This window comes from Urocitellus parryii, chromosome 7, assembly GCF_045843805.1.
Source record: "Urocitellus parryii isolate mUroPar1 chromosome 7, mUroPar1.hap1, whole genome shotgun sequence".
NCBI lineage: Eukaryota > Metazoa > Chordata > Mammalia > Rodentia > Sciuridae > Urocitellus > Urocitellus parryii.
This window is the reverse complement of record NC_135537.1, coordinates 132,038,803-132,063,037: the sequence shown is the minus strand read 5'-3', so window position 1 is coordinate 132,063,037 and position 24,235 is coordinate 132,038,803. Positions and strand designations below refer to the sequence as shown.

The window sequence follows — 24,235 nt, the reverse complement described above, 5'->3', positions numbered from 1 at the left end:
TAATTCTTGGTTAGCATGCATGAGACCATGGGTTCAATATCCAGCAGCAATTTTTTTTTCAAAACAAAGAGTGCATGAAAAGGAATGATTGTAGCAATGGACAGCTGGATCTAAACTTGGTGAAGTGAGATGCAAAGACATGAAGAAAGTGACAGAGTAAAAACATGGCATGATTAATGGACTAAGGACTCTGAAGGGCTGAGGGATTGCTGGTGTGAGGGTACCAGAGAAGGGGCTAGAAAGATGGATACTGGTAGAATACTTGTAATGGGGAGACTGGAAATGCTGCAGTTACTGATAATGACAGGGTTGGGGTTTGACCAAGGGAGGTGTGGCTGAGGTGGCAGGGAGGAAAAGTTTGTAATAGAACGCAAAGGGAAAGGAACTGCAAATTTAAAATGTCAGATTACCTAGGTGGATTTGAAGCCACATCAACAAGGACATGATTAATGGTGGAAAAGTTATTGTAAGCTAATTATCTTTGGAGAAGTTGGTAGATGTGGGCAGATGACCACAACAGGGAAGGATCATGAGCGGTATAGTCTGTTTCCATGTGCTTCAAAGATGCTTTGGTTTTGGAAGGAGTAGAAAGGTTTTAGAGGCAAGAAGAAGAGGAAGCAAGAAAGATACCTGCCTAACCTCCAAGTATGTGGAGCATGACAGAAAAACAAAAGAGCTACTACTACTTTGGAGTGTTGCAAGGGAGTAGCGTCTCTGAGGGAGCATCAAGTGTCTATGAGAGCAAGATGGCAAAGGGAAAATGGGGATGATGACTTGGGGAATTTTGTTGATGATTTAGCTTAAGATCCAGATAGGGTCCAATGAAGGATTTAAGGGTGGGGAGAAGGTAGAAAATTGTATTGAAAAGAGGATGAAGAGTTGTTTGGAGATCAATCTAAGTGATAGTGGATGCCCTGGCAAGTGTGGTCTTCTGTACCTATAGTTAATAGGGATGTAAAGAAAGGTGTGTTCTTTGCCAAATGTGGAAAATTAGTTCTAGTTGTAGGTTCTGTCTTAGAACTGGTCTCTTAGTTTGCAATAAAAACAAATACAACAAGACATCATATGAGGGCTGGGGTTGTGGCTCAGTGGTAGAGCACTTGCCTAGCACGTGTGAAGCACTGGGTTCGATTCTCAGCACCACATAAAAATAAAGGTATTGTGTGTCCATCTACAACTAAAAAAAAAAGGTATAAAAAACATCATATGGCACTTATTGTTTGAATACCTACTATCTTGAGGGCTCTTCTAAGCATTTACATTTATTAATTTCCAAGGAAATTAATAAATGTTAATTCATTTATTAACTCTATGGAGTGGGTACTGTTGCTAGCCCTATTTTATGGTGGAGAGGTAAACACAGAGGAGCCTGTAATTTGCCCAAGGTCGATGTGATAATCAGCTTTCTGTCGCTATCACAAAACACCAAGATAATTAACTTAGAAAAAGAAAAGTTTTATATTGGTTCAGAGTTTGGATGTTTCAGACCAAGATCAGGCAGGTCCATTGTTTTTCAGGCTGAGGACAAGGTGACACATTATGGCAGGAGCATGTAGGGAGCAAAACTGCTCACCTCGTGGCCCAAAAAATTTAAAAAAATGAGAAGGGGACTGGGGTCCCACAAATCCCTTCCTGGGTATGTTCTCATTGATCTCAAGACCTCTTACTAGCCCCCGATTTCTAAGGGTTCCACCACCTTGCAATAGCACCACCTGGATACCAAGCCTTCAATACCCTGGATTTGGGGAGATATTCAAGATCCAAATGTAGCAAATTGTGTCATTCTCCATGAAGCGGTATGACCGAGAGGTTAAAGCTCATATCTGGAGCCATATTGCCTAAGTTTGTTCCCAGGCTACCCTATTTGACTTGATTTTAAGTTACCAAACCTCCTTGTGCCTCAATTTCCTCATCTCTAAAATGAAGACAATACCATCTGATGTAGCTTTTCTGTGAAGATTAAATTGATGTATGAAAGTGCTTAGCACAGCCAGGTGTGGTGGCACATGCCTGTAATCCCAGTAACTAGAGAGGCTTAGGATCCCAAGTTTGAGGCCAGCCTCAGCAATTTAAAGAGATCTAGTTTTAAAATAAAAAGGGCTGGGCATGTGGCTCAGTGGTCAAGCATCCCTGGGGGAGGAGAGAATGCTTAGAACATAGTGTGGCACAGACTAGAATATTTGCTGTTTGTATTTTCCAGGCTAGGCCAGCAGAGTTCAGATCTCAGAAGAGTTTCTCTAGGGAGTCTAATTCTGAATCTCTCCATACCTGCCCAGCTAGTAACTATTGGAACCTGGGATCAAACAAGTTTTGCTTAAATTCATAATCCGTGGCATACCTGTCAGCCACTGATTGAGCAATGAGACCAAAACTGACAAGGAAACAGAGGAATTCAACAACGCCCTCAAACAACAGGATGCAATCAGTACTGAAAGATCACCCCACCCAATAAGAGAAGAATACACATTCTTTTCACATACTCATGGAACATGTACAAAGATAGACCATCTATCGTGGGCCATAAACTCAATATTAACCAGTTTTAAAAACAGAAATCATACAGAGAATGTTCTCTGATCAAAATGGACTCAAACTACAAATCAACATGCTATCAGGAAAAACCTCCAAACATTTAGAAACTAAACAAAGTGCTCCCCCACCCCAGCATGTGGGTACCAACTGGGGCTATTCACAATAACCATCTATATAGCTTGCTGTTTCTTGTCTCACCAGTGCTTCCAGTGAGAAGGCCAAAATTTCCAAACTTGTCAGTTGTCTGTGTGCCCAAGCCACTCTTTTGGATTCCTTAGACTTGTCAGTGCCTGTCGAAACCACACTGTGTTCCCCAAGAAGGAGAAGGACCTTCCTGGCTTTACAGGAATTTTTTAAAATACCTCCTCCAGCCTCTGCCCATGGTTCCTCCCTTGTAGGGCTCAGATCTAACTAAACCCAAGAGGCTGAGTTGAGACGAGCATCCCCCTCTGACCCATGATGCCCCATCTCCGTCCCACACTTTTAACCTACAAACTTCCTTCTTTCATCCTTGACCAGAAACTCCATGTAGAGCATCTCAGGCAAATCAACTCCTCACCCATCAGGCAGGCCACACCATATATGGTCCCAGTTAAGTTGCAAACTGGGCCACTTTCTACTTCCTTTTTCTACTTAATATTGAGACAAATTAGGAACTGTCTGAATCTCCAAAAGTAGGGCTGGTAGCGAGTATACAACTATCCAAGAGAATAGACTGCCTAATGACATAAAAAAATTGTTCATAACATATTGTTATGTCATAAAAGCAAGTTGGCAGCCAGTTGTGGTGGCATACTCTTTTAATTCCAGTGACTCAGGAGGCTAAGACAGGAGGATGTTAAGTTTGAGACCAGCCTCTACAATTTAGTGAGGCCACAATTTAGCAAAACACTGTCCCTCAAAATAAAAAGTTAAAAAGGCTGGGTATTTTGTTGAGAGGTAAAGCACGCCTGGGTTCAATAATCCCCAGGACAAAAAAAAAATAGCAATTTAGCATTATGTATATCATTATTAAAATTTTGTAGAAATTTCTGCATTCTGATTTAGAGTCTGTAAATTCACCAAGATGACAACAGTGATTATCTTTGGGTGTTAGAATCAAGTGTCATTTAAATGTTCTTTAGGGATGGTTAATGGGCACAGGAGTACATTGGATAAGAGGAATAATTTCTAATGTTCTGTAGCATACATAGTACAGTAACTATAACTGACAACAACTGTATATTTTAAAATATCTGAGCTGGTTGCGGTGGCGCATGACTGTAATCCCAGCAACTCAGGAGGCTGAGGCAGGAGGATGGCAAGTTCAAAATCAGACTCAATAACTCAGCAAGGCCCTAAGCAACTTAGGGAGACCCTGTCTCCAAATAAAAAATAAAAAGGGATAAGAATATGGCTGAATGGTTAAGCATTCCTCAGTTCAATTCCTGGCACAAAAAAAGGGGTGTGTGGGGGGGTGGGTATGTAGCTCAGTGGTAGAACACCCCTGGGTTCAATCCCCAGTACCTCAAAATAAAACAAAACAAACAAATCAGACTTCCAGAATCTTACCAGAATGTCCTACAAGCATTTCAGACTTTAAAAGTTCCACCCAAATTCATTATGTTTCTCTCTAAAATCTTTCCAATTACTCCAACTCTGTACCTCTTATGTCCCTACTGTGAACAGATGGCACTTTCTTCTATCCAGTTCCCCTAGCTAGGAACCAGTGAGCCATCCTTTATTACTTCCCCCTTCTCCCTGCCCTTTCCTTCTCTCTAATGTCTATCCATTGATCAGGACCTGTTGTTTCTATTTCCTCATTAGCTTTAGGGTCTCTCTTCTTCTCTCCAACATCAAAGCACCATCATCTCTTGCCTGTGAAGGGCCTGTTAGTAGATATTTTAGACTTTTTGAGCCATAGGATTTCTGTTCCAGTTAGCACCATTTGTATCCTGAAAGTGGCTACAGACAAAATGTAAAGACACCGTTGCAGTTGTTTTAATAGACCTTTGTTAACACTACAACTTGAATTTCATATAATTTTCACATCATGAAATATTATTCTTTTGATCTCTTCTCAAAGTCATACAAAAACATAGCTGGGTGAGGTGGCACACACGAATAATCCCAGCACCTTGGGAGTCTGAGGCAGGAAAATTTTGCGTTCAAAGCCAGCACTCAGGGAGGCCTTAGGGAAGCCCTAAGCAATTCAGTGAGACCCTGTCACTAAAATCAGAAAAGGGTTGGGGATGTGGAACAAAAAAAAAAAAAAAAGTCATACAAAAACAGACGGTTGGCTGATTTTGGCTAGAGGCCACCATTTACTAACATAGATTATAATCTTCTTGGAAACAGGGATCATTATCTGTCTTTTTCCCCCATTAAATATCTAAGGTCCAACACAAAGCTTTCTGTACACTCAATCAATATTTGGTAAATTTGGGGTGCAATGGTGCATGCATTCTAAATCATAATCCCAGTGATTTAGGAGGCTGAGGCAGAAGAATCACAAGTTTGAGGTCAGTTTGGACAATTTAGTGAGACTCTTGTCTTAATGGCTAGGGATGTAGCTCAGTTCCTGAGTTCTATCCCCAGTAGGGGAGTGCGGGTGTGTGTGTGTGTGAGGGGAATAAAGTTGGTAAATGAATTATTAAAGGAGTAATTTGTACATAAACATTTCTATTACAAAAGGACTTTGTGTTAATAGATTAAAAAAACAAACATATCCACACAAAATGAATACGCAAATCTTTAGCAATCCTACCACTCAGAGATAGCCATCTTTTTATACTTTTGTGCAGTATATGGTAAAAATTTAGAAAAAGTTTTTTTTTTTTTTTCCATGAATACAGTCTCACTAAATCGCTGAGGCTGGGCTTGAATTTGCAATCTTCCTGCCTCAGTCTCCTGGGTACTTGGAATTACAGGTGTATACCACCACGCCTGTCTGGCTAGGAAAAGATTGTTTTCTGGCCAAGGGAGTGGTGAAAAGTTGTTTCCCTTCAAACCGCTAGGGAGCTAGGCTTCCCCTTTCTATCTGTAGGGGCTGAAGCTGGAGAAGAAAGATAAGGAGGAAGGATGGAAATGGTGCATGCATCCTAAATCATAATCCCAGTGATTATGGGGGGAAAGTAATTAGACAAGCAATTAACAATCTCCTACCACGTGCAAAGCCAGACCCTGAGAGATAGATGTAGCACTCATGCTTTCTGTGTTTACAATTGAAAAGGTAGATAAGGAATTATAAGAGTGAAAACGATGAAATACCAGGAGGGAAATTCACAGTGCTGTGAGAGTTTGAGGTAGGGGGTTTGTCTAACCTCAAGTGTGGGTTCGGCAATGCCTCCTTTCCTAAGGAAAGAAGACTGTCTAGTAATTAGTTAGACAAGACAATGGGAAGTTCCATAATGAGAGAGTGTGGCATCTTTATTTAGAGGTGTTTGGCTGGAGGGCAGAGAGGAGCAAGAAGTAGCATGAGATCAGGTTGGCAAGGACCACATCAAAAGAAGCTTGTCATCTAGATCTAATTACCACTTTGTGGAAACTAAAGAAGATTAATGAACAAATTAAAAAACACCTGGAGGAGAAAATAATCAGTTAGCTCCAGAATGAAGAACAATTTATGGGACAAATGATCTGGGTTCCCAGTGGCATGAAAATGGGAAAGAAAGAAAAAGGAGGGGGATCTGTTACAGAATAAGAGGTTCTGCTGGCTCCGTGGTGCATGTTCTATAATCCCAGGGACTAGAGGAGCTGAAGCAAGAGAATTCTAAATTCAAGATCAGATTCAGCAATTTAACAAGCCTCTCAGCAACTTAGGGAGACCCATCTCAAAATAATAAATAAATAAATAAATAGATAGATAGATAGATAGATAGATAGATAGATAGATAGGACTGGGGATATGGATGTGACTCAGAAGTAAAGTGCTTCTCGTTTCAATCCTCAGTACTAAAAAACAAAATAAAACAAACAAAACCCAAAACAACAGCAACCAAAACAAACAACAACCTCAAAAACAAAAGGAAGAAGACCTAAGAAACATAACTACCAGAAGTCATGCGTGGCTCTCATTTAATTCCTTATTGGAACAAACCAACTATGAAAGGCACCTTTGAGATAACTGAAGAAATTTTAATATGAACTGGGAATTAAAAGATACTAAGGAATTACTGTACATGGTGGTTACATTTTTTAAAAAGCCATTATTAGTTATAGATGCAAATAAATGAGACGACTAGTGTCTGGTGTATGCTTTAAAATATTCTAGAAAAAAAGCTGGAGGTAGGAATAATAAAATAGGGGAAATGTTGATAATTCTTAAAGCTAGGTAATGGTTATAAAGATATTTATTATTATCAGACTCTGGGCTTTGTGTATATTAGGAAACTTAGAGAATACTTCATAGGAAGAGAGCATCTTTTATGCAATATGAAAGAACTTCACTTTTTAACTTTCTATTTTGAAATGATTTTAGGTAAATAGATGGATCGCAAAGAGAATGTTTCCATAAGCCCTTCACCACCTTCCTCTAATGTTACATCTTACACAACTACGGCATGTTAATCGAGACTAAGAAATCAGAATTGATACAACACTATTAGCTGAACTACAGACTTTATTCAGATTTCTATAATTTTTCCACCAAGGTCCCTTTTTTCTGCTTCAGGATCCAATCAAATGTCACATCTAATCTCGGTAACAGTGTTTTGGCCTTCCTTGCCTTTCATGGCTTTAACACTTTTGAAGAACTGTGTCAAGTATTTTGTAGTCTGTTTACAATTTGGATTTGTTGGATGTGTGCCATGATTAGCCTAAAATTGTGTCTTTGGGGAAGAATACTGCAGAGGTGTGGTGGCTTTCACATCACATCATGTCAGGAGGCACATAGTGTCAACAGGACTTATTAAAAATATTTTCTTTCTTTTTTTATATTTATTTCTTACATACATGACAACAGTAGAGTGCATTACATTCATAATTATCCATTCACAGCACAATTTTTGTAACTCTGTAAAAAAAATCTTAGTCACTTGGTTAAGGTGGTGTCTGCCAGGTTTGTTATCTTTTGTTTTCTATATTCAATAGCTTGAAAATCATTACTGCCTATAGTCAAGGAACTCCTTAGCTACAGGGTATTAAACTCAGGAGCACTCAACCACTGAGCCACATCCCCAGCCTTTTTTTTTTTTTTTTTTTTTTTTGTATTTTATTTAGAGACAAGGTTTCACTGAGTTGCTTAGGACCTTGGTAAATTGCTGAGGTTGTCTTTGAATTTAAGATCCTCCTGCCTCAGCCTCCCTGTCTGGGATTACAGGCATGCACTACCCTGCTGGGCCTCCATCTTGATTTTAAGAAAGAGGGAAGTCACTGAAGGGACTTAGGAGAGGACTAAATTCAAATGTGTTTTATTTTTGTGGTGCTGGGAATTGAACCCAGGGCCTCACACATGCTTGGCAAGTGCTCTATCATCATTTTTTTATACCTCCAGGCCCTCAAATATGTGTGTGTGGTTTTCCTTTTTTTTTTTTTTTTTTTTTTGGTACCAGGGCTTGAACCCAGGGGCACTTAACCATTGAGCCACATCCCTAGCCCTTTTTATTTTGAGACAGAGTGTGGCTAAATTGCTTAGGGCTTCACTAGATTGCTGAGGTTGAACTAAATTGCTGGCTTTGAACTTTCTATCCACCTGCTTCTGCCTCCCACGCAGAGGGGATTATAGGCATGCATCATGGGGCCCAGCCTCAAATGAGTTTATATATATAAAAGTTGTAGATGGACATAATACTTTTATTTCATTTATTTATTTTTATATGATGCTGAGGACTGAACCCAGCGCTTTACATGTGTTAGGCAAAAGCTTTACCACTAAGCCACAACCGCAGCCCCTCAATTTTTAATCTTTTTTTTGTAGTTGTAAACAGACAGAATACCTTTGTTTATTTTTATGTGGTGCTGAGGATCAAACCCAGTGTCTCACACATGCTAGGCAAGCGCTCTGCCACTGAGCTACAGCCCCAACCCTCAAATGTGTTTTAAAAGGATACTTTGGCAGTAATGTGGAAATGAGATATAATGAAGCCTGCAGTGGAACTGGTCGTAAGTAGATGGATTTGAGTGATTTTAGGAGATCAACCCAGCAAAAATTGGTATTATTAGATGTACAGGAAATGAGGGATGAGAGAAGATGGAGCTGGGTGGCTAGGGTCTTTCACTGAATCCAAACCAAAGGGTCTGTGTGTCCCTAAAATGTTGTCTGCTTCCCTATCCACTAAAGAGAACCCAATTTCTGCTTCTTGGTCTTTCCTTGCTTTGAGGCAGATCTCTGAGGGTTATCCCGGCTGGAAAACGATTTACCTACATAAAAAAATTGGGAGAGGTTTGGGATTGTCAAGGAAGATCAGCATTCCCAAAGCTGAGTTTGAGATCAGACAAGTGAAAAGGTTTGGGACAAAATCAGTCATTCCCAGATCCTTCTCTCCTTTCCTAGTTTCATGGCCCAATTAAAAACATGTAATCAAAGGGTCTGTGACTCAGTGATTTCAAACAAGTAATTTTATTTACCTTTTCAGGTTCGGCCAACCAATCCTCCCCTTTGTATTTTTGTTTTCTTCTAGGATGTGTGTTTGGGAAGGGGGGGGGGAGTTGACTGCTACCATCTTTGCACTCATCTCCGCCGGCGGACTCCGCGTCCAGCCTTCTTTTCTCCTCGACGCCTACGGGCGGGGGCTGGAGGAGCTACGGGAGTTGGGGCTGGGGGCGCGGGGCCGGGCGCCGAGCGGGCCCCGCCGCCTTGGGGTGGCTTGTAGATCAGGTGGAAGATGAAGGCATTGCAGTACCTGCGGGAGGCGCGTGGGCGCTGTCAGGGGCGGGGCCTGGGCTCTTAGGGGCGGGACTTGTGGGCCCCGCGTTCGGGGAGCGGGGCTAAATAGGGCTCAGCTCGCTAAAGGGTGAGCAGGGCCTTTTGCATCGTAGGAAAAGGAGTTGGGGAGTCGGTGAACTGGATCCAAAGGGGTGTATTGGAGATTATCTGGAACAGCGGGGATGGGGTGGTGGTGACTAATGGGGACAAAAAAAGGAGGGCTATAGGGCTGAGGCGAGTAAGGTCCCAGGAGAACGGAGACCTTTTAGGTGCAGAGAGTAAGAGAGGTTATGGGACCAGAGGGAAAGTGGGCCCTTACCAAGGCATGCAGTTGTCGGCTGCTCTGAGGCGAAAGGGGGAGCGGAAGGGGTTGGGCTGTGGAGGACTGGTGCCCCCTCCCGTGGCCACTGCCATGGTCTGGTCGTCCATCACACAGCCATACTCGCTGCTCTCAGTGAAGAAAGCAGGCACTCGGAGAGACTGAGGTGGGGGCAGAGCCTTAGAGACTCCCTGAGAGACTCCTCCCTCCAGATACATCCCAAGCCCCCAGGATGACAGTTGAAAACTGAGACCCTATGACACACCAGGATGCTACAGAGGCAGAAGGCAGTCACAGAGCTCAGAGGGTCCAGGACCCCGTCGGTACTCTCCACGTTTGGGGAGCAGTTGATGTGAGTACACAGAGGAGAGTACACAGGCTTTCAGAAAAGAAAGGAGGGGTTTGGGAAGAAAGTGAGATACCCCACCTGTAATCTGGGCAGAGAGCTCAGCCACGTGTCCTTGAGACCAAAGCCGGAATTAAATCCTGCCCAGGGAGAGCAGAGAGATGCTGGCTTCCGTGGTCTCCTTCTCTCCTCCCTTCCCCATACTTCTCTCCCTTAGTCCCAGGCTCTTACCAATAACAAGGTCAGGCTTGGGCCCCTGGAGCAGATGATAGGGTCTGGCTGACACCTTGATCTGCAGGTCCCTGCGACCCCCTTTCTCTTTAGTCCCAGAGTTGAGCCGTGCTGATACTCCAGAATTAGGACGGACAGACACCTCAGGGCCATCCTGTGGAGCCAAGGGTCGGGCGGAGAAGCCACCAGAATTCAGGTGGATGCACCAGTTAAGACAGAAGAATGGGGAGAGGAAGACAAACATCGGGAGGCCAATAGAAGGATCAGGGCCTCCTTCAAGCCCTCACCCTTTGCAGGGTAAAATGTTGCTGGTCATTCTCGGGTGGCAAGGCATCACCCACAAACTGCAGCTCCAGGGCCACATGGGGAAGTAAGACCAAAAGCTCCTGAAGAACAAAGATAAGACAGGTCTAGCTCCCATCCTGTGTCCACCCCACAGCCAATGCCAGTCTCCAGGCCAGGAAAGACTTACCCAAAACACCATTACAAGGTCAAACTCTTTCCCTGCCTCTACCACGTGGATCTTCAGTGACTGCTTGTTCTGTATATTGAGCTCAGGGACTAAGGAGAGGCCAGTTCTTAAGGATATGGTCTTTCTCACTGACCCCTCTTGCCCCTACATCCCCCCATCCTACCCTGTACTCCTTACAGGACTGGGGCACTAGGTGGGTGATGACGTAGTACACGGTCAGCGGGTAGGTGAGAAGCACAGCCATGGGGGAGTCGAGGCTGAGGCCCCGCCATGTGTAGTAATCCTGCCACGAGCCTGGGGGAGAGTGGATTACTGGAGGACCCAGCTCCAAGCCTGAACCCCAACCTTTCTGGTCTAATAGTTCCCTTTTTCTCAGACACCCAGGCCTTTAGCCTTCCCTGTCCCCACCTCTGGTTCCTTCAGGGCCCTTCCTGCTCACCAAAGAGGGCCTTGGGTGGATCTGAGGGCACTGGAGGCATCAGGGCAGGACCATCCCCCTGGAGAAGCTGGTAGGGATCTCCTGAGAGGATGAAAAGAAGAGGGACCTTCACCTGACCCAACTTCTATTGCTTCCAGAAGAGCTGCGTCCTCTGAGAGAGGGCCTAGAACTGTACTAGGAGGGATGAGAGCCTTTTAAAGGTCAGGGCTACTGGATGGGATAGGCAGGGTGACCCCTTTGAAGGCTTCAGAGAGGGTTGAAATGGCACTGATGGTGTTGGTAGGGGTTTGGCGTGTATATGAAGGAATTATCTGGGACCTGGTCAACTTTTTCTTCCCAATCCTTCCCTCTAGGCTGAGGACAGTCCCCACGCACCACTGAGAAGAAGGCCAAGGGATGGTGTGCTGCCCCGAGGGTGCCTGGGGGTGCCAGGTCCTGGAATCAGCATGCTGAGGTGAGTCCAGTAGCCGCGAGTGAGTCCCCGGGAGGCTAGGAAGGCTTCCTTGTTAAAGGTTTCGCTGGTCACCTCTGGAGAAGGAGAGGAAGTATTGAGGGCCTAGTGTTGAGGCCCCAAGACTTGAGCTCTGCTCAACTTTCCCCAAGGAATCTGGGTCTGAGTCTGTTTCTAGTCAGAAGGGAACTATCATTTCTGAAAGTCTACAGTATACCAGGCACAGAGCCTACACCATCCTTGTAACAATTCTGTGGGATTTTACATTTGTTAGTATTCCTCTTTTACAGATAAGGAAACTAAGCTTCCAAGAAGTAACATGATATGTTTAAGGTTGCACTGACAGTTGGTGATGGAGCTGAGAAGCAAGCATTTGAAACCTACCCGAAAGTCCCCTGAGCTCTCACTGGGACCCAGGCACCTGGTTTTCCATTTCAGAGATCCTTTCTCTAGCCCCAAATACCCAGTACCCAAACTTTATTCCAGGGATCTAGATTTCATCCAAAGGTACTTAGTTTTCTGTTCCAGAACCTTGTTTCCAGGTACCCAGGCCCTATCTCAAAGACCTGGTCCTAGTGTTCACCCAGCCCACTCTGAACTCCTTATGGTACCTGCAGTGTAGGTGAAAGGCAGAGTTGCCAGTTCCCCTGCCCGCTCCATGAAAGCTGCAAGCCTTGGGCACCAAAATCGGTGGCTCACATCATCTGGACATCGCCGCCAATCAGCCCGGAGACAAGTCTCTCCACAGTACAATACGGCACTGCACTGGGGACTGGGGGACATGGGGTGGTAGGCACCTAGTATTAATCTTTGTAAGTCATGTCTGCTGGCCGTCTGCCCCGCAGCTGCCCATATGTCATTTGGCCTTTTTGTCTTATACCCTCTAACTTACCTGTAATTCCTGTTTGGTTTTTTTCCATCTCTGTCTTTGTATTTCCCTGACCCTCCCCGTCTGTCGGCTGTCTCCAACTGATCTGGCTTGCTTTTTTTTTTTTTTTCTTCCTGTTAAGAGTCTTTTTTTCAGACTCCATCTTTGTGGGCTACTCACCAGGGTGACAGCTTCACTTCAAAGCTATGCCTGTGACAAACATGGCAGGTTCGAGCCCGAAGGGAGGCAAAGGTGAAGCCTGGCCGAGGACCCCATGTCCGCATTGGAGTCTTTGCTAACTTCACACCCAGCCTTGGGACCAGGTTCTCCAGTTCTCTGAAGTGGAGATGGCATCAGGATGGGGTAAGGGGCCTCCAGTGTCCAGGCCCTAGACCTCCCCATCCTCTAATACCAGATTTCTGTACCTATGCAGCTGAGCATCTCCCACTGTAAGCTGTCGCGGCTTTCGGGGGTCCCCAGAGCCCATGGGGCAGGCCATGCTGTGGCAGAGAAGAGCATAGGCCCGAGGAGCTAGGTTCTCAGTTCCTGAACCCCGGCCTGCATTCCCTTGGACTCCATCCACTAGCAGATCAATGCCCAAGATGGTGCCATGCTCATCCGTCACCAGTAAGAGGCAGGAAAGGTGCAGGGGGCCAGTCTCTGGGGAAAGAGAGAAAATTTGGGAGAGACAATAGGGAACAAAGATGTACAGGGACAGGAGTATCAAACTCAAATGCTGTGGGGGTTAGGCAAGTAAGTTCAGTGAGTAAAGGAGCCTAGGTAGAGAGGCCCTGCCTCATTTAAGGCAACTGTTACTACACAGTACCAGAATTTGCCACGTGCAGAAATGTAGGCACACTGTCAGAATTTTAGATTTTTCTTAAGGAAGTATAAATCTAGACTTCTGGGGATTTGGGGTTTTCTTCTTTTTTGGTACTGGGGACCAAACATAGGGTGCTTTACTACTGAGATACATATTCAGCCCTTTTTATTTTTTATTTTGAGTCAGGACCTCATTAAGATGCTGACACCCTCAAACTTGCAGTCTTCCTGCCTCAGCCTCCCGAGTTGCTGGAATTATAGGCATGCACCCTGATGCCCAGATCATACTTTGGGATTTTCATCACTTTCAATGTTTAAATGTTGATTTGAAAAATAAAAAAAAAACTCTGTGGTTGATGAAAACACTTTTTTGGGCCAGATGATCCAAAGGCCACCAGTTTGTGACCCCTAGCCGAGTCTGAGTGAGAGGGGATGGCCTCATAAGGGGAGGATGGCTGGGAGGACATAGGGCAGGCTGGCCCTGGGTTCTTACCACTCCTGCGTTCCTTTCTCTTCTCAGGTCCCATTTCATCCTCCACTTTGTAATCTCGGCAGCCATCCTCACCACATGCCTCCTGTTCAGCCTCCTCTGGCTCCCCTGGAGGCTTGGCTTCCTGAGGGGATTCCCTACTGGTAGTGGCCGGTTCCCCATCCTCCTGTGGTTCCACCTTCTCTGTGCCTGCACCCTCCTCCTCTCCATTCTCTCGTTCTTCATCTTCTTCCCCCTCCTCTTCCCCTTCCTCCCCATCCTCTAGGCTGACAAAGCTGACATAGGGGCTCAGGTCTTGAAGGTGGAGTGGAGGCTCATCTCCCAGGAGCCGGGCAGCCCCCAGGCCTGGTCCAGGGCCTGGCTCTGCCCCTTGCCCCAGGCTGATGCCCACACTACGGTTGGGCAAGACATGGAGCACCCAAAGGGCGGGGTCCTGGGGCAGCCTTCTGATTTGAGCCTCCAGCTGTCGCCAGCGGCCCTCAAGGCTGGCCCCTACAGCCCCCCGTTCTGCCACAAACTTGCGGAACCAGCCAAAGAGGAGAGCAGCGAAATCAAGGAACTCATCGCGGTATCCAGACACAAACTCCATGTCTTCAGGGGCACAGGGCCTGGGCCCAGACTGAACATAGGAAGTAATAGGGTAGTGTTGAGAAAGTTTGGGGCAGGGTCACTAAATGGGCGAGAATGGGGTTTTGAAGGTCACTTAGGGTGGATCTATGGATGAATATTAGGAGCTGAGAGTAGAGTTTTTGGGAATGAGGATGGGAGATTGGGGTGAGAATGGTGGAGGAGGACCTGGATTGGAAAGTGAGCTATTAGCGTTGAAGATGAGTACTCAGGGATGAGATGGTATTCTGAGCTCAAAATTTGAGTACTCAAATTCTCTAAAGTAAGGTTTTAATTAGAGGTAGAGATGAGGTAGGGTTAATCCTATAGGGAAGGGCTTGTGAGGAAGGAAGACCCACTGATCTATGGGGTATGGGAAGAGGGAATAGGAGCTGAGGCATCCCTTGGACTTTGGCGTGAGCCCCAGTAGACCTAGCCCTACCCAGTCGCCCTACTCCTCCGGTACCTGCAGCCGCCACTACTTTTCGAAGGTAAATACCTCGGGTGGGGGGCGGTCGTGACGTCAGGGCTGCCCGAGCCCACGGCCAGTCCCTCGGGTGGCCACGCCCCCCCGAACTGGGTGTCTTGGCGGGTGGCTGCCCTAGCCAGTGCGTGCGCTGCCGAGCCGGAGTCCTATGACCGCTTCACCTCTGCGCACCGCAGAGTGGATCCCGCCGCGACGGAGCGGAGGAGCCAGGGAAGTGAAAGCATGCTGGAGCAGGTGGGAGTCTAGCCATTCATCCATTTCACAGGTCCGCGGACTGGCCAGTGGCGGCCAGAGGGGCTGGCATCCCTGAACCGAACTCGATCATCCCGTATAGTAACTGCCCGCCTACCCAGACTCGTCTCACCCCGAAGTCTGAGTTTTCTTTCGGTTTCGTCGGACATTCCTGACCGCCCCCTCAGTCCACTCTGGGTTAGGCACGGGGCTAAGGAGCTCCGCTTTGGGGATTTCCCTGTCGCGGGTGGCAGACGCGGCACGGGCTCAGAAATACTGACCAAAGGTCGGTTCGGGACGGCGCGAGCGCTGGGCGGAAGGCCGCCTCCGCCTCGCGCCCTCTCCTCAGCGGAGACTTGGCACCTACGGCCCCCGCAGTCTTCTCCAGAACCTGAGGCGGGCGGGGGAAGGAAGCGAAAGCCATCGAGAAATTAGCTGGACGTCACACTCTCCGATCCAGAGTCAGGGAGAGGCGGCCCTATGAGCTAAACTCCCCTCAATCCCGGAGATGAGACCGAGCTCGGGACCCCTCTTCCCCGAGCTCCTATTTCTGCTAGTGCTGCTGATTCTGCCAGGTTAGTCTGGAGCGGGTTGGTAGTCCGGAGCCTAGAGTCCCGGGAAGAGAATGCGCTAGGGAAGGGGACACTAGGGCCGCGGTGTTGAGTGCAGAACTGGGGCGCTGCAGGGCTCCCAAGGCAATTGGGACAAGGGGAAGTTGCTTGGGATTGGGAACGGAGGCTGGAGACAACGGGGTCCTGGTGGGATTATGGACGTTTTGGAGGGGTGCGGTGTGTGATGTGTGAGTTGAGGATGCGGGTCAGACCCCCGAGGCCTAGGGGGAGAGGCTGCATGGGACAATGAGTTGGAGACTAAGTAGATTAAGTACCAGCGGTGGGAGATTCTTGGCCTGAGAACAGGTACGATCGCCTCTATCCCATTCAGGAGATGGCAACGAAGGCAGCGTCGCTGGAAGCTGTCCCTGTGATGAAAGAATTTCTTTGGATAACCCAGTACCCTTGCAAATCATGAATCGTTACCGAAAAAACCTGAGAGCCTACCGTGACTGTCGAACCCACATCTGGTAATCTCCCTCACCCAGCTGGCAGCGCCTAACTGTCCGTCCCTGCCAGTTGTCTCCAGGAATCCTCTCTGTTCAAACGCGAATCCCCTTGGGGTGAATCCTGCCCCATCTCCGAGTTCCTTCTAACTCTCTGCACCATCTTTTTTCTGTTTCACTTCACTGGGGATTTCCAGTCTCCGCAGAAACAACTTTCTTTGGGTGACGTTATGTCTCTGGAATGAGGGAAGGTGGGGAAGGTGGTGCTGCTGAGACCAGGTTCTGTTTCTTGCAGGTTTCAGCTAATTAGAAAGAGCGTATGTGGGAACATCAAACACCCAAGGGTTCGTGAATTAATGAGCTGCTTTGATCACGGAGGTGAGAACTTTGCCTTTCCTCCTCAACTTTGGGCATGGCAGCTTTCCACCTTATAAATTCCTTCGCCTCCGCCCTTAAGCAGAGACACTAACTACATCCTTGAAGCTTCTGATTCTGGCCAAAGTACTTTCGCTTAAGTCCATATCTACCAAACATCATTTATCAGCTCCTTCACGATTTTTTTTTGCCAGTTCTACCTCATGTGATATTTTGTACTTAATATTTTTCTTGAAATCACTATCATATAAAACGTTTTCATATATAAAATAATCACTGTTGTATTTTCCTTGAAATCACTTGAAGGTATTATTTTCATTTTCCAATATTTAATTATGAAAATTTAGACATATATAAAAGTTTAAAGAATTGTACAATGAACAATGATATGTCCATCACCTAGACTGCAATATTTGATTTATATATACCTATATCTCACATATAAAGCAAATATTTACAATATATGATATTCACAATATTGAGATTACATCATTTACTGTATTTGCTTATTGCATATCCTTCTCTATCATTAATCCATCTTATTTTTTTAAAAAAATTCTTCTACATTTTTATTGGTGCGTTATAGTTGTACATAATGGTGGGGGATTTGTTGTTACATATTCATACATGTACACAATATAACAATATAATTTGGCCAGTTTCACTGCCCAGTATCTCCCCTTGCCCTTCCCTTCTCCATCCCCCTGGTCCCTCTCTTCTGTTGTACTGATCTTCCTTTGATTTTCATGAGACACGCCCCCTTTCATTCCCTTTTTCCTCTTCCACAGATGACAGAAAACATGGCCCTTGACCTTTTTAGTTTAGTTTGTTTTGCTTAACATAATGTTCTCAAGTCTTCCATCCATTTTCTGCAATTTCATTTTGTTTTAGATCCATCTTATTTTTTGATGCCTGCCTGCCTTTCTCTCTCTATTTCTTTCTTGAACCCAGGGGCACTTCCTCATTTTTCTTTAGATCCATCTTAATTTTTGATGGATTTCTTCTCCCCCCCCCCCCTCTCTCTCTTTTTCTGGTACTGGAGAGTGAACCCAGGGCACTACCACTGAGCTACATCCCCAGTCCTTTTTATTTTTTATTTTGGGACAGGGCTCCCTAAGTTGCTGAGGGTCTGGCTAAATTGCTGAGTTTGACCTTGAACTTGTGATTCTGCCTCAATTTGTGTCTCACAGTGGCTGACTTTGTGATGCATTTCAACCTAAGTTGTAGGCATGGTTATATTTCATCCCAAAATGTTTAAGCATGTATATTATTAAGTAGCATTCACAATTTCACTGCTCTTTTTTGGGGGTATATTTTGTATATAGTGAAGTGAATAAATCATAAGTGTACACAAGTTGGTTTTGCAAAAAAATTTGTTTAACAATTTGTCCTAAAAAATGTCATCTGTGAAGTCACTATATATTTTTATTTCACATATATATATATATATATATATATTTATTTATTTATTTTGGTACCACAGATTGAACCTAGGGGTGCTTAACCACTGAGCCACATCCCCAGCCCTTTTTAAAATATTTTATTTAGAGACAGGGTCTCAATGAGTTGCTAAATGCCTCCTAAATTGCTGGTGCTGGCTTTGAAATCATGATCCTCCTGCCTAAGCCTCCTGAATTGCTGGGATTATAGGTGTACACCACTGCACTGAAGTCACATATTTGATGTGCTGATTGTATTTTGCTCTTGAAATAAATACACAGCTATTAAAATACAAACTGTTCTTTGATGTCCTACCTAAAGTTGTGAAGTATAGTCCTTCAGGCTACATAGACCTGTTATTTCTTTAATCCTCACAGCTACCCTGGCCCTTGGTACTACAATTATACTCATTTGACAGCTGAAAGAAGTTAGTCCCAGAGAGTTTAGAGATGAGGGGCAAGGTCAAACAGCTATTTTGTGGCACAGCTCAGGGTACAATCCAAGCCTCCTGATTATCCAGTTCAGGACATTCACTTGTCTCAGTAGTTCTATCTTGAGGTTTGCTAACTTCCTTGTCCCCTGCCTTTCTCAGCTGTTGCTGTCTCCTTCCCTCTCTTGGCCTTCAGTTGTCCCCTTGATGTTGTCCTTGACCTACTATCCTTCTCTTTGTTGAGGCTTGGAACACCATACCTCAAACCATGGCCCCTTAACAACTGAGAAACTGCCAAAGCAAGCTCACTCTGACCTTCCACCATCTTTCTGTGTTCCCTAAAGGAATTCTATGACCTACCTCATCTGAGAATAAGTCATAATATTCTCCTTCCATAGGGGTCCTGCCCTATACTGGGAGGCCAAGAAGAATTGGAATAGGCAAGCTTTGCTGGTCTCCTCCAACCCCATTTATCACCACTAGATCATACCCTTTTGGTACATACTTCTACATAACTGTCCATTCTTCATTCAATCTAAGGACAAAAATATTTTTTCCTGAATCTGGGTCTTCTTTCTGAAGGCTCCCATGCCCTGTAAAATTGATTAAATACATTTGTTATGCTTTTCTCTTGTTAGTATCTAATTTCTTTGGGGGATACATGGGGGTTAAACTCAGGAGTGCTCTCTCATTGAGATACATCCCCAGTTCTTTTAATTTTTTATGTTGAGACATGGTCTCCCTAAGTTACTGAGGGTTGCTAAATTGCTGATGCTGGTCTCAAATTTGTAATCATCCTTCCTCAGCCTCCTGCGTTGCTGGGATGGCAGGTGTATGCCATCACACCCAGCTTTAATCTTTTTTTTTTTTTTTTTGGTTTTTATAGGGGTGTCAGCCATGATTTGGGGGATGAATGAGGAAATTTACCACTTTTTCTTTCCTGTACCTCTGTCTGCTTTTCACCTATTCCCTGATATCCCTGCTTCTCACTTCTTTCCTCTTCAGAGTGTGGATATGAACGTGGGAAGAGTCAGGTCAACCAGGAGCACTTACTTTTTCCCAGCACTCCAATTCCTGAGCCCACAGAGTTGGCACCTCCAGATACGAACACTCCTGCCCAGATGTACCTGCCACCTACTCAGCAGTCTACCCAGCAATTCAAGCTTCCATCAGGAGTGCTGCCTTTGGACAAAGAGCTCACTCACCTAAAGGAAACCACCACTTTCACTGTGGGTTATAATCTGGGAATTGGGTTTAAGGATGGAGAGAAACAGAGGCAGAAGGAAGAAATGGAAGGCACTGCCATTAATAAATCAGTCATGGTGGCAGTGCCGTCCCTCCTGGCCATTGTCTTCATTCTCACTGGAGTCCTCCTTTATGTGTTGTGCAAAAGGAGGAGGGAACAGTCTCTGCAGTGCTCTCCAGGTAAACTGGGCTTGTGAACCCCTCCCCCAGGGATCCAGGATTCCTTCCTGGCAGGACTCTTGCCCCTGGTAGTTCTCGGGTAGCTGGAAACCTGACCCTGGCACACAAATGTTAACATTTCCTGTGCTACAGAACACAGGAAGAGTCAGCCAGAGACTATGGAGTAGAGAGGGAGGGAAGTTACCATGGGCCCAGGGGCCAGTACTTGGACTTTAAAGTCAGGCAGTGCTTGGAGCAACATCAAGGAGATGGCAGCTGGACTAGGCTAGTGGGAAATGAACTTGTGGAAAAGGGTGAGGACCATTCAATAAATTCACAAATCCTCTATTGAGTACTTACTATATACCAGGCCCTAGATGTCTTAGAGTCTGACTCCCCAGTTCAAATTATTATCCACTTCTCCAACTCCCTTAGATCTCAGAGCTCATCTCTATTTCTTTATCCTTTTCAGGTTTGCATTATACACCTGTGGCAACAGTCTTCAATGCCTAAGCCAAGAAATGAAGCTTGTGTGGTCTGGGGTTGTAGCTCAGTGGTAGAGTACCTCCCTAGACTGTGTGAGGCTCTGGGTTTGATCCTGAGCACATAAAAATAAATAAAATGAAAGTATGTGTCCACCTACAACTTGTGAGCCTAAAGTTGGTTTGTTTTTATATTTTATGTAATTAATACAACTTCTGACACATATTAGGTACTATATTCAGTATTTAATATGACTAACCAATCAATGAACTTTCTTAGCCTCCTATCCTCATACTGGGGACTGAACCCAGGGCTTCAAACATGCTAGGCAAGTGCTCTACCACTGAGCTACATCCCCAGCATTTTTTAATTTTTGAGTTAGGGACTCTGTAAATTGGCTGGCCTCGAACTTGGATCCTCCTGCCTCAGCCTCTGAGCAACTCGGACTAGAGGCATGTTGTTCCCTGCCCCCCTTTTTTTGGGGGGGATTGAACCTAGGGGTGCTTAACCAATGAGCCACATTCCCCGCCCTTTTAAACTTTACATACAGACAGGGTCTCACCAAGTTGCTTAGGGCCTTGCTAAGTTGCTGACACTGGCTTTGAACTTGTGATCTTCCTGTCTCAGCCTTCTAAACTGCTGGGATTACAGGTGTACGCCACTGTACCAGGCAAACTTTGTCCCCCTTAAAAAAAAATCAATATTATAAAATCTGGGTGCTGAGGATGTACCTCAGTGGTAGAGTGCTTGCTTATCATGTGTGAGGCCCTGGTTTAAATCCCTATCTGTGCCAAAAAAAATCTAAAAGAAAATAAAATCTGCCTTTTATCCTACATAATGATAGCTTAGACAAAATCTATATGTGCTTCTTAACTATTAAAAATTATTTTTAGCATATTATAATGATGTGCCACATCAATGTTTATAGTAGCTCAATTCACAGTAGCTAAGCTCTGGAACCAACCTAGCTACCCTTCAACAGATAAATGGACAAAAAATAAAAGTATTGTGATACACACACACACACACACACACACACACACACACACAAATTTATTCAGCAATAAAGACTGAAATATTTGCTGGCAAATGGATGAATCTAGAAATGATCATGCTAAATGAAATAAGCCAATTCTGAAATACCAAAAGCTGAATGTTGTCTCTTATATATGGATGCTAATACACCATAAGGGGCATGGGGAGAGAAGAATAGAAGTACTTTGGATTAGACAAAGACAGTAGAATGAATCAGATATTACTTCCCTATGTTTTATATGAATACACGACCAGTGTAACTTCATATCATGTACAACTGAAAGAATGCATGTATAATATGTCAAAATAAACTCTATTGTCATATATAACTAAAAAGAACAAATTTAAAAAGAAATATAAAAAATAAATAAATTATTTTTAGGATCTATAATCCCAGTGACTTGGGAAGGTGAGACAGGAGGATCTTAAGTTTGATGGCAGTCTGGGCAACTAAGCAAGACCCCGTCTCTAAATAAAATAAAAAAGACTGGGGAGATAGCTCAGTGGTAGAATATTCCTGGGTCAATCCCTAGCATTGAAATTTTTTTTTTTTTTTTTTAGAATTGTTGACTCTTTTCTCTATAGACATTTGCTTTAGGCCCTTGCCCCTTACCGTGACACCTGTCTTCAGTTTTGCTGCTGATGGTTCCTCCTAGTCACAAGTATCCTGCACACTATACCAGTGGTTCCTCTCCAACCCCACACCAAAGGTCTGGGCTCTCCCACTTTCCATCCTCAGTGGCTTTGTGCTGATGTAGTTCAGGCCATGTTTACTTCTTCAATCCCTCATACCACTCAAATATACCCCAATTAAGAATCTGATTTCCTTTAAAAAATTGTTATTGCTTTTATTAATAAAATCCTTAGTTCTTGTTTAATATCTTCCAATGAGGAAGAACATATCTTCATTAGGCTGTTTTTGGGAACCTGGGGCAGGGGCATGATGGACATGAGGAAGTGGATTGGGCAACTGAATGTCCATCTCCTGAACTTGCTAAATCCAAAGCAGGAACACCCTGCTGGAGGAGTCAGGCCACAGCTGTGGGTAAGATGGGGTTTTAGTTTCTCCATTTCCACCTTCTGGTCCTTGTCTTAAGTCTTCTTTGACCAGCAGGGCATGTATGTTTCAGTTCCTGCTTCCCATCCTGCATGCTTCTAAGTTTTGACCCAAAGTGCAGGTCATAGTCTCCCTTCACACTCTGGATCCACTCCTTGGCTTAGTTCTCCAGCATCTGCTCACAGGTTCGGGCCACATCACTGAGCTTGAGACGGGCATAGTCTACTCGCTTCAGAGCCATTTGACAGTCTTTCCTTGAAGAGTAGCTGGAGCCCTCATGGGGCTGCCCAGTGGCCACCTACAGGACAGATAAGACTGATCAGTGTAGCCCTACCTCCCTTACCTAACCCCCAACCAAGCATCAGGTTTCTTGTCTCATTTTTTTCCTGAGTTTGGTCTGCTAAGCAGCTTGGTAGGTGGATGACAAATCACTTAACTTCTGTTAAGTTCATCCGTGAAATGGTGGTGAAAATAACTACTTTTTAGAGTCGTCGTATTGTAAGATAATAATGAATGCCTGGCACACATAAACCTTAGGAAATGGTGATAGCTGTCATAAGGAACCCCCTTAATTCTTTTCTCTTAGAGGAGGAAACAAGTCCTGGAAAGAAGGTGTCAACTCGCCAGTTTGGGAGGCCTGATTTTGCCCAGCTAATGCTCTACTAGAGGATCCTTACCGCTAAGGCTAAGGCGGAGAAGGGGTAGGTGCACAACACATCGCAGACATACTTACCTGGGTGAGGTAGCGGATCTGAGCCGACAGCTCCGCCTCCACGTGCTGCACAGAAGCGGTGAAGGCTGCCGCCTGCCGGTCTAGAAGCCGCTCATTGGTTTTTTCCTTGGACAGTTCCAGGATCACCGTCCCTGCCGGGGCGGGGAGAGGGCGGGGCTCACTGGAATGGGTGCGGCTAATCGGAGACTGGCACTATAGCCCCGCCCTAAGGACCCACCCTATTTACCGCGCAGGCGCTTAGGATCCCACCCCCACCACGCGCCGAGGCTCCGGTCGGCGCATGTGTGCGCAGCTCCGGTTCACTTTCGGCTCTCTGCCTTTCGCTCGTCGCGTTCCGAACCTGCATTCTGGAGGATGGCGCCGATTTCCCGTTCGATGTCTTCCAGGGCGCGTAATCGCTCATTCGCCAGGCTGTAGGTAGCCATCGTGCCTCTGGGAAACCTCCACGGGATTCCGTCCTTCTGCTTAGTACAACGCTTAGGGCTCGGAAGTGGCTGTCGGCTTGCGCCTGCGTAGAGGGAACTCTCTAGCGAACACTACAATTCCCAGGATTCCCAGCGCGCACTCGGTCCACCTGGGAACTGGTGTCACTCCCTGGGCGTCCTGCGTCTGGCCGCGTCTGCGCCTTCACCGCGGACCACCTGTGTAAGGGGTACTGTTGAAATAGGTCCTGGTCTGAGAACATTCAGACCTGTCCACTTTCATGCCACTGTTTTGTGGAGCATACTTAATTGTAAAATAAGAATTTATTAACCGTCTCCTGGGTGCTAGGTGATTGGATTTCTAGGGTATTCCTTCAGACTGGATGGCCATGGGCCCTTTGTCTGCCAACCACGCGCGAGGAAAACTTGACTTGGTGAGTGTTACATTGTTCTCCCCAGGGCTTTTCACTGACTGTGAGTCCAGCCGCAATACAGACTATTGAAGTATTTATTCTCTGTTGCTGGCACCTTCCAGCTTTTTTTCTTTTTGCTTTTCTGGGTACCTATGTTGTAGGATCAGGGGAGTTAAAGAAGAATGAGGCGGACTCTCATGTGACATTTGGATAGATGTTTTGTTAAGAGATATGCCCAGGGTGTATCA

At 45.4% G+C, this 24,235-nt stretch overlaps 3 protein-coding genes across 5 annotated transcripts; 1 reads left to right on the top strand and 2 right to left on the bottom strand.

Annotated features, from left to right (window-relative positions):
* Positions 1-9,181: 9,181 nt before the first annotated feature.
* Zmynd15 (zinc finger MYND-type containing 15) lies at positions 9,182-14,403 on the bottom strand. 3 transcript variants are annotated; one of them, XM_077801064.1, is made up of 13 exons: positions 13,818-14,403; positions 12,928-13,162; positions 12,683-12,838; positions 12,246-12,406; positions 11,559-11,711; positions 11,184-11,264; positions 10,922-11,038; positions 10,745-10,833; positions 10,560-10,658; positions 10,273-10,426; positions 10,123-10,205; positions 9,696-9,856; positions 9,182-9,353 (listed from the first exon to the last, which is right to left on the bottom strand). In XM_077801064.1, the coding sequence occupies exons 1-13, from the start codon at positions 14,401-14,403 to the stop codon at positions 9,182-9,184; spliced, it is 2,247 nt and encodes a 748-aa protein (XP_077657190.1). The 3 variants fall into 3 exon arrangements, with proteins under 3 accessions (XP_077657190.1, XP_026237684.2, XP_077657191.1); XM_026381899.2 differs by having other exon boundaries at positions 10,123-10,181; XM_077801065.1 differs by lacking the exon at positions 10,922-11,038 and having other exon boundaries at positions 10,123-10,181.
* Positions 14,404-15,148: 745 nt separating this feature from the next.
* Cxcl16 (C-X-C motif chemokine ligand 16) lies at positions 15,149-20,476 on the top strand. Its single transcript, XM_026381896.2, has 5 exons — positions 15,149-15,713; positions 16,081-16,219; positions 16,491-16,573; positions 19,446-19,865; positions 20,317-20,476. Exons 1-5 carry the CDS (start codon positions 15,647-15,649, stop codon positions 20,355-20,357), a joined length of 750 nt encoding a protein of 249 aa, XP_026237681.2. The 5' UTR covers positions 15,149-15,646; the 3' UTR covers positions 20,358-20,476.
* A 1,708-nt stretch (positions 20,477-22,184) lies between these two features.
* Positions 22,185-23,696, bottom strand: Med11 (mediator complex subunit 11). The gene is made up of 3 exons (XM_026381898.2): positions 23,493-23,696; positions 23,153-23,283; positions 22,185-22,717 (listed from the first exon to the last, which is right to left on the bottom strand). Exons 1-3 carry the CDS (start codon positions 23,575-23,577, stop codon positions 22,580-22,582), a joined length of 354 nt encoding a protein of 117 aa, XP_026237683.1. The 5' UTR covers positions 23,578-23,696; the 3' UTR covers positions 22,185-22,579.
* Between the last annotated feature and the right edge of the window lie 539 nt (positions 23,697-24,235).